General features: G+C 28.2%; 2 protein-coding genes and 2 long non-coding RNA genes across 4 annotated transcripts; 3 read left to right on the top strand and 1 right to left on the bottom strand.

Annotated features, from left to right (window-relative positions):
• Positions 1-1,337: 1,337 nt before the first annotated feature.
• LOC122522206 lies at positions 1,338-1,688 on the top strand. Its single transcript, XR_006305008.1, has 2 exons — positions 1,338-1,488; positions 1,569-1,688. It is a non-coding gene; the product is annotated as an uncharacterized LOC122522206 (long non-coding RNA).
• Positions 1,689-1,721: 33 nt separating this feature from the next.
• Positions 1,722-2,198, top strand: LOC122522205. Its single transcript, XR_006305007.1, has 3 exons — positions 1,722-1,874; positions 1,993-2,099; positions 2,178-2,198. It is a non-coding gene; the product is annotated as an uncharacterized LOC122522205 (long non-coding RNA).
• A 231-nt stretch (positions 2,199-2,429) lies between these two features.
• Positions 2,430-3,794, top strand: LOC122521993 (cytochrome P450 4C1-like). Its single transcript, XM_043642754.1, has 3 exons — positions 2,430-2,520; positions 2,617-2,793; positions 3,585-3,794. Exons 1-3 carry the CDS (start codon positions 2,430-2,432, stop codon positions 3,746-3,748), a joined length of 432 nt encoding a protein of 143 aa, XP_043498689.1. The 3' UTR covers positions 3,749-3,794.
• A 3,140-nt stretch (positions 3,795-6,934) lies between these two features.
• Positions 6,935-7,810, bottom strand: LOC122521992 (cytochrome P450 4C1-like). The gene is made up of 5 exons (XM_043642753.1): positions 7,672-7,810; positions 7,526-7,595; positions 7,309-7,435; positions 7,127-7,196; positions 6,935-7,023 (listed from the first exon to the last, which is right to left on the bottom strand). The coding sequence occupies exons 1-5, from the start codon at positions 7,799-7,801 to the stop codon at positions 6,935-6,937; spliced, it is 486 nt and encodes a 161-aa protein (XP_043498688.1). The 5' UTR covers positions 7,802-7,810.
• Between the last annotated feature and the right edge of the window lie 1,563 nt (positions 7,811-9,373).

The following is a 9,373-nucleotide window of genomic DNA, read 5'->3' as shown; positions in this document are numbered from 1 at the left end:
AAAATTTATAGCATACCTTGCTGTTGACCATCCCTTATCTGAGTAAGTTTCAACGAAATCTTCTTTCCAATCTGCCCAACTCGAGTTTATGGAGTGTTTCATCAACATTGAACTGTACCAGTCCACACAAGAACCTTCTAAGAACAATCTCAGAATTTCTATCTTTTCCTCATCTCGTTGCACATCCAGGCGTTCGCATTCTCTTTCGAATATCTATCCATTGGGTAACATTGCTATTTTGTCGGTGAATTTTTCTAACATGAACCTTTCTGAAGATGACTTAATTGTCCTCTTTTGTTCAGTCGTTGTTTGGGGGATCACTACGTAAAGTTTGTTTCAGATCGTCTTTTGATAGGTCGTTTGAATTATTAGCCTTCGGTTCTTCCCATCTTTCTTCTAATAACATATCCCCGAACTGGATATTACCCCCTTCATCAATGTATTCAGCCCGCAACTCAGAGTTCAACAATCCACCGCGTTTCACTTCTGATTCCTTTTTAAGTTTGCGTTTTTAACTTTCTTAAGAGTATCGGTCTTCATTAATTCCGTGTGTAAGTTCACATCCTGCAATTCTCCTGGTAGGTCAAAAATTTCGCCGTCTGGTGTTGTAATGGAAGTCACTACTAGCGCGTTCAATTTCTTGTCTGTGGCTGCTTTCATGGTAAATTCGAAACGTAATTTCTCCATTTTTCTTCAGTCTTTTTTGAATTTTAACGTACAAAAATGTCGTTTTATAAGACTATTTATGGTGTAGGTCGAGTACAGTTAAAAACAAAATTGTGTTTCTGTAACGAGAAGATTTAAACTTTTATTTTCAAACTTATGTGACAAATATTTACATTCTTACCTGTAACGAGAAGAACGACATTTAGTGTTCGTTATAAACCGTATCGTTCCTACTAATCAAGTAAACGCTCGCGACTGCTCTCGCAACTCTTATGTTATTTATTCCCCCTCTCTTTTACATCAGTTGACTTGTATGTCAGGTACGTACCAATGATTTCGACTAACGCGGTAAATCGATTAAAGAATATTTCTTTACATATATATATAAGTCTCTCTTGTCTCTTTTTTAATAAATAAATATATAGAAAAAAAAACATTATAAAAAATTAAAGTAAGAAATATTTTCTTATTCAAAGCATCCATATGGAAGATTCATCGAAATATCTTACATCCAGTATTCAAAGAAAAAATGGTTTCAACTTATGTGGACTTAATAGTAAAAAATTCAATCAGACTAAATAATATTTTAGAAACTACTAACGGAAAAAACATAGATTTCATGCATTACGTACATCTTTGTACGTTGGACATCATATAGGTGAGATTTGGATATTCTGAAAAGTTCAAATATATGTATGGAACTATTAAAATTTTCTAAAAATTATTTTTCTTATACTGACAGATAGCCTATTGGAAAGTGATTTAAATTTGCAGAGCAATCCGGATTGTAATCTTGATAAATATATGTCGAAATAATAATTAGTAAAATATTTTTTTATTTTTATTGTAATCTACTATTATTGCATATTTGTCCTCTTATTGTGAATTTTATTTTTATTTAGAGTGATGGACATAACTATACAAAGAATAATGAAATTCTGGTTACATCCAAATATTATATTTAACAATTCATCTAAGGGAAAACGTCTACAAGAATATCTTTCCCACATAATTAAAATAACGAGCGAGGTATAAATAAAACGATTATTCACACTTTTAATTATCTCAATTTTCCTCAATATATATTTTTCTAAAAAAATTAATATTTTATTCATGTATAAAACTTTCATTCCTCAAGATTATAAAGAAAAAGAAGGAGTCAATGCACAAGGATAACTTTACCTAGGAAGGAAAAGGTCCATGTTCAAGTAAAAATAACCATTTGAAAAATTATTCTTTTCATAATGTATTTATAGAAGAATGCTTTTTATAATAATTATAAATACTATATATAATTATATCTTCTCTATATCTCTCTAATTAAAGGAAAAGATACCAGTTCATTTCTAGACGTCATATTTAAATCGCTTTACGAGTCCGGAGAATATTCGGAGGCAGATATTCGTGATGAAATAAATACAATGGTTTTTGCAGTAAGATGAATTTATTTAAGATTATAAAATTTTTTTTTCATTCAGTAAAAGTAAAAAACAATTAGTATTAATTTTTAGGGAAGTGATACTGCCGCTAATTGCTAACATTTTTATTTTTAATGTTAGCCACGTTTCCGGACATTCAAGTACGCTCAGGTACCACTTATGCATTTTTATTTATTACCTTTTAAAAATCAATTATATTTTCATACAAAACTTGTATCATTTTTCGGCTTTTTCGATTCCAGAATCAAGTATACGAAGAGCTGTACGATTTGTACGGCTTAAGCGATCCAAATGAGGTTCTATTACAAGGAAGATACTAAGAAAATGAAATATCTTGTTAGAGTCATCAAGGAAACATTACGTCTGTTTCCTGCAGCTCCATTTATTGCACGGAAACTATATAGGGACACAAGAGGTATATTTACATATAATAAAATATTTTTTAGTATATATTTTTGTCCATTGACATTACTGTCTTATATAGTAATAATGTATTATTTATTTTATCAAGTGAACGACAATGTGATAATACCAAAAAATTGTCACGTAGTTATTTCAATATTTTCATTGCACCGAAAATATAAATATTGGACTGATCCGTTAAGATTTAACCCGGATCGGTTCTTGCCGGGAAATTATAACAAGAAATGTTTTCGTCCGTTCAGCTTTGGGAGTAGAGGATGTATAGGTAAAAGCATATTTTTATTCATTGAATTAGTATTCTAAATAGTTGATCATAAGGTATTTGTTATTTAATATTTCTTTTTGTAAAGGGAAAAACGATAAAGATTGATATGAATGATGATAGCTTCTTCTGGATGCAAGGATTAAAGGGCGTTACTATTTAGATAACAGTTTGTGTCAGGATTAATAGTTAAGAGTACACATATTTTAATCATAAAATCACTTAAACATAAGGCTTCAAATAACATAATCATAAACGTAAGAAAACATAAAGCATAAAAGACGTAACACATAAGATAAGAACTAATAATCACTCAATAAGAACACATAACACTTCAACATAATACGACCACTTAATATCTCGACATAATACCATAAGGCTTCTTAATACTTAATCATAATACATAACTCCAGTGCAATCATAATACTTTTCGAAGCGCAATCATAAGACTAACTCTCTTTCTTATGCATCGGTCCCATCGCCGTCGGAGGGGGAAAGGGTACGCAAGGCGGTCCTAGTCCCTTTCCCGATCCATTATTGGTCATCAACCATCTTTCTTCCAAATCTACGTAACACCTTAGAGTGGGAGTGCGTACAAAGCGTTCTCGGAATCTCCACAGTATAGATCGCCAGATGTTATTTGATCGGAAATAAATATTATATTCCTTTCTTAAGAGGACCCTTTCTTACGAATTCTACATTTTCATAAGTTTTCTATTCTATCGTAAAAAAAACTAAGATTAGATTATCCTATAGCCTATCCTAAACTAATATTACTCCGTTACATTTTTTAGGTCAAAAATTTGGCATGACGCAAATGCGGGTAATAGCTGCCACTTTATTGAGAAAATTTCTTGTTCGAATAGACAACCCAGTTTCCGTTGAAAATATTGACTTAAAGTCCAGAATAACTTTGCAACCAGCTAAAACTATATTCTTGAGATTTAACAAGCGATAATATTTATAATTTTTGTTGATATTATTTTCCTAATAAAATAATTAACTGTAATAATTAACTGTACAAAAAAAATAATTTTTAAAAACTATACTTTTCCAGTTTTCATTTAGGATATCGGTAAATATCGCTAATAATCTATAATCTTTACAAATGGTACATAAATCGTTATCACGTTGAGTGCCACACAAATTCTGAAGGAAATCCTCGACAGGCCACGCTTGGTATTTAGTATTGAAAAAGAAGTATAACTTCAAAACAAAAACAATAACATTCACATTGCACGATACGTTTTCAGTCTTTTATGCCACACTCTCGATATTTTTATAATTAATTACAGGTCAACTATCACAATATTTACATATTATTATTATTATTATTATATTACTTTTATTTTTACATAGAATATAGTTAATAAGGAGATCTGTTTCCCCCTTCCTACTTGATGATTGGTAATATTCGCTAATGTTAACCGATTTAAAATTTTTTTTATTGAAGTAATACTTCTTTTGGCGCGCTTGGGAAAATGTGATGGGAGTGATTTTTTTCCAAGCGACATGGTTAAAAATCGACACCACGAAGTTTGTCGGGTATTTACGATGCGCAGCAAAGCGATTTCAAATTTACGGCATGAAGTCGTCTTTCACATCTCTTCTTTTTCCTCTTTTTTTTTAAGCGGGTCACCCATCCAATTACTAATCGTACTCAGTGCTGCTTGACTTAAATGATCGAGCGGGAAGTAGTTCTATCTCCGCGCCATGGCCGTTGACGCATAAATTAATTCGATATATCTCCCTTATATAGTGTGAACTGATATCTATATTTGATATTTTCATGTTTTTTTCTTTTTTTATCTCCTTTTTATATAAAATTTATATTAAATCCATTAAAAATATGATTCCTTTATTTTTTTTGTTAAATAAATAAATAAATAATAATTAGTAGCTTATCTTCTCATACTTTCAATCCTCCCCCTCTTTACCCAGTCACGCTATATATATATATATATTTATAAAATTAAAAATAAATAAAAACGAATAAAAATATAATAATAAAAGAAAAATACTCAGCTTACATTAGGGAATATATCGATCATTAATTAGGGAGGGAAGAACAGGTTCCTTTATCAACTATATTCTATGCAAAAAAAAATTATTAATAACAATAATAATAATAATAATAATAATAATAATAATAATAATAAACATAATAATAACATTAATTAAAAATAAACAAGGAAAATTAAAAAAAGTAACAAGAAAAATTAGTATTTATAATAATAATAATTATTATTTTTTTTGAAGTTATTTTTGAGGTTATTGAGGTTATATTCGTTTTGGTACGTCAAAGAAGTATAACTTCTTACATGCGTACATAAGTACACAGACCAGTATTTGCATGAAATATTGAATGATTAAAGTATAATAATTATTATTATTATTACAGTTGCATATATTTTTATTGTGTTTACTAGGTAAAAATAAATGATAACTGTTATTCTAAAATAATCGTCTCTAAATATTTGCGCAGATTGAAAAATTTTATTATTATATTTCTAATTTTCTTTGTGATAACTTTCGTTCTCTTTCCTTTAAATAATTAAAATTAATAAACGTTAAAATATTTTTTAAATTTATACATATAAATATAAAAAAGTTCTGCTAGAAGAATCGAACACTAAACCTACCGATGCAACAGACGCGAACACTCTCTACCTAGCAATTACGTCCCTTAATATATTGTTTATAAGAATATAAACACCGTTATAACAGAATATTAACACCGTTCGGACCGTGAGAGTCGTTCCGCGAAGATGCAGAGGAAAGAATCATTCTTCTCATTCGAAAGTAATAACTTTATATGACATTTAAAAATAAACATATATAATGTGTGTGTGTGTGTGTGTGTGTGTGTGTGTGTGAGGTTTGTGATACTTTGACTTCTACGAATAAATTCAAATATACTTATTATAACCAATTTACCGATAAAAGTAATTTAAGTATCACTCGAGTTATTTTGTAATATACTGAATTTTTATTTTAATGTGTTTATTTTTCAGTTTATTTTTGAAATTGCATCTTTTATAGTTAGGAATACGAATATCGATATCCTAATAAAAAACTAGAAACGTATAGTATTGAGAATTTATTTTTAATTTGTACGGTTAATTATATATTACAATTGTTTGATTAGTAACATAATAATGACAACAATGATAAATATTATCTCTTTTTAAATCTCAAGAATATAGTTTCAGCCGGTTTCGTAGTAACACTGAGTTTTAGGTTAACATTTGCAACTGGTAAAGGTTCGTCTATTTGAATAATAAATTTTCTCAATACGGTAGCAGCTATTGCCTTCAATTTGGTCATGGCAAATATTTGACCTGAAAAAGCAATATTAAATAAAAATGTACTTAGCCGATCGATTGTTTAGAATACTATTTCAAGAATGCATAAACATGTGTTTTACCTATGCATCCTCTTCTCCCTGTGCTGAACGGAATAAACATTTAGAGTTATATTTTCCTGGTAAAAATCGATCCGGGTTAAATCTTAAAGGATCAGCCCACATTTTTCTTTTCGGTGTAGTGTAAATATCATAAAAAAAACCTGACAGTTTTTTGGTAATATCACATAGTCGTTCACTTAATAAAATAAATAAATACATATTATTACTACATAGGACTGTAAACTCAGTGGGAGAAGAAAAAAAACAATAAAAATTTTATTATATATAAAAATACCTTTTTATCGCGCTTTAGTGTTCGCCCAATAAGTAGTGCAGGTGGGAAAAGACGTAACGTCTCCTTGATGACTCGTTCTAAATATTTCATTTTCTTAGTATCTTCCATTGTAATAGGAACATCTATAGGATCGCTTGAGTCGTACATATCGTACAGCTCTTCGTATACTTGATTCTGGAATCGAAAAAGCCGAATAAATGATACAAGTATTGTATGAAAATATAATTGATTTTTAAAAGATAATAAATAATAATGCATAAGTGGTATCTGAGCGTACTTGAATGTCCGGAAACGTGGCTAACATTAAAAATAAAAATGTTTGCGAATTAGCGGCAGTATCACTTCCCTAAAAATTAATACTAATTGTTTTTTACGTTTACTAAATGAAAAAAAAATTTTAAATAATCTTAAATAAATTCATCTTACTGCAAAAACCATTGTATTTATTTCATCACGAATATCTGCCTCCGATATACTCTGGTTTCGTAAAAGGATTTAAATATTGCATCTAAAAATGGACTGGTATCTTTTTCTTTTTTAAAGGAGAATAATAATATTTTATTTATTATTATATAAAAGGTATTCATCGATAAATTCATTACTAAAAAAATATTTTTTAAAATGATTATTCTTACTTGCATGTGGATCTTTTCCTTTCCTGGTAAAGTTATCTTCATTCATTGAATTCTTCTTTTTCCTTATAATCTTAACGAATATAAAAGTTATATATACATGAATAAATTATTATTTTATTTCAAAGTAATATTTTTTTGATATTTGACAATTTAAAACAAAAATGGTTTCTTGGTATTTTTACCTCGTTTGTTATTTTATTTAAGGGGGAAAGAATTTCTTGTAGCCGTTTCCCCATAGATGAATTGTTAAATATAATATTTGGATGTAACCAGAATTTCACTATTCTTGTTGCAGCTATGTCCATCGCTCTAAATAAAAATAAAATTCACAATAAAAAGACGAATATTCAATAATATTAGATTATATTATAAATTTAAAAATATTCTTCTGATTATTACTCTGATATATATTCATCAAGTTTGCAATCCGGATTGCTCTGCAAATTTAAATCACTTTCCAATAGGCTATCTGTCAGTACAAAAAAAACAATTTTTAGAAAATTTTAATGTGTCCATCTATATTTTTTATAATTTCCAAATCTTACCATATATTATATCCAGCGTACATAAATGTACGTAATGCATAATGTCTACGTTTTTTCCGTTTGTAGTTTCTAAAATATTAGCTAGTCTGTTTGAATTTTTTATCATTGAGTCCATATAAGTCGAAACCATTTTTTCTTTGAATACTAGATTTAAGATTTTTCGATGAATGTCCCATATTTATGCTTTAAATACGAGAATATTTCTTAATTTAAATATTTATAGTATCTTCTTTATATATTTATTAATTAATAAATAAGAAAAGAGAGATTCTCATATATTCATGTGTAGGTGTGTAGGCATTATATGCAATCATAAAAAAAGAAAACTATTTTAATTAGCAATCGTCTAAAAGACATATTTAAAAATACTGTATTACAGTAGAGTATACATAGTTTTTTTTATTAATTAAGAAGAAAGCAAGTAAACCTATAGTTTACCTGGTGCAGTAAATAATCCATCACCTAAAGCATTTTCATAGGGAAATATAGAGAACTTTTTTCATAACCGCTAGAACTTTTTGATAGAATCTAAAAAGGAAAACAAAATTAATATAAAAAAAGGCGGAATAAAAAAAATCCTATTCGGGGAAATCGTTTCTAAAAAAGTGCAGTAAATTTGATAGATCTTACCTCAATATTTTCAGGATCATCCAAGATTACGACTAATTTTGGGCCAACCCACAGTAGCCACGGCGAAGAATAGATTGTAGATAATTTTATTATTTTATGAGTTATATCTAATTGTAAGACAAATTTATTGAATAGAAGTCGCATAATATAGATATTATAAATAATAAATAAAAGTATACCTTTCATATCACTAAGTAATACATTCAGATTTCGAATCAGAGGATAAGGCTTTGGACCTGAGCATTTTTTTACCAATTTATGTTCACGAAATTTATCTGATATATATTTGATTAAATAAAATAACAGTATCATTATTACTATTGGAGTAAAAAATTTAGTAATATACAACATGATTAGTTTAACAAATTATAAATTATAAAACAACTTAAAATAGTATTAAAATACTTCTAGATCTTCTCTTGTATGCTAAGAACAGATATTAAGTTGATACTCCGCAGTGACTTCTTGTATCTTTTGCGTCTTAACAGAAACTAAGAAAGAAACATTAAACGGGAGCCTATTTAAGCAAAACCAATATATTACTTTTTCAAGTTTTCAAGGATACCATCAACACGTATGGGCAAAGTTAGACAAAAAGATCTATTTTATCAATTCATTTATTCCGTGCGTAATAATGCTAATTTACATAAATAGAAGAAGTTAATCGCTGTTATAAACATAGTTTCTTCTTAAAGAAATCTTCTTTTTTTTCCCTTCCCTCTGTTTGACTTTGTATTATGCTAATAAAGTGAATAAACGAGATACATTAAATGAGATGCAAGAAGTGTTTGGATTATAGGTCAGATTGAAATGACTTTATTTAAGACACGGCGTTTTTTTATTTGTTGTCAAAAATAATGAACCTTGAATAAAAGAAAAACAATAATTCATTTTAACAGAAACTATTATTATTTATAGTTGAGAGTAAAATAATGAATTAATCTTGTGCCTCGCCATAAAATTAATTAGAATAATTAATTGATATTAATTTTTTGCCTCACAAAATTGATTTGTATATTAGATTGAATACGTATTCTTTGTAAGACTAAATTTAAAATTTAAATATTTTTTC

This window comes from Polistes fuscatus, unplaced genomic scaffold, assembly GCF_010416935.1.
Source record: "Polistes fuscatus isolate 324 unplaced genomic scaffold, CU_Pfus_HIC Scaffold5, whole genome shotgun sequence".
Taxonomy (NCBI): domain Eukaryota; kingdom Metazoa; phylum Arthropoda; class Insecta; order Hymenoptera; family Vespidae; genus Polistes; species Polistes fuscatus.
The sequence above is the reverse complement of the archived record's forward strand: the minus strand, read 5'-3'. Positions and strand labels throughout refer to the sequence as shown.

Bases quoted from the DNA above. Each gene is read 5' to 3' on its own strand.
- LOC122521993 (XM_043642754.1), top strand. From the start codon at position 2,430: ATGAAATATCTTGTTAGAGTCATCAAGGAAACATTACGTCTGTTTCCT. The intron at 2,521-2,616 runs GTATATTTACAT...TATTTTATCAAG, and splicing joins ACTATATAGGGACACAAGAG to TGAACGACAATGTGATAATA. The intron at 2,794-3,584 runs GTAAAAGCATAT...TACATTTTTTAG, and splicing joins TGGGAGTAGAGGATGTATAG to GTCAAAAATTTGGCATGACG.
- LOC122521992 (XM_043642753.1), bottom strand. From the start codon at position 7,801: ATGGTTTCGACTTATATGGACTCAATGATAAAAAATTCAAACAGACTA. The intron at 7,596-7,671 runs GTAAGATTTGGA...TTGTACTGACAG, and splicing joins TACGCTGGATATAATATATG to ATAGCCTATTGGAAAGTGAT. The intron at 7,197-7,308 runs GTAAAAATACCA...ATATTCGTTAAG, and splicing joins TAAATAAAATAACAAACGAG to ATTATAAGGAAAAAGAAGAA.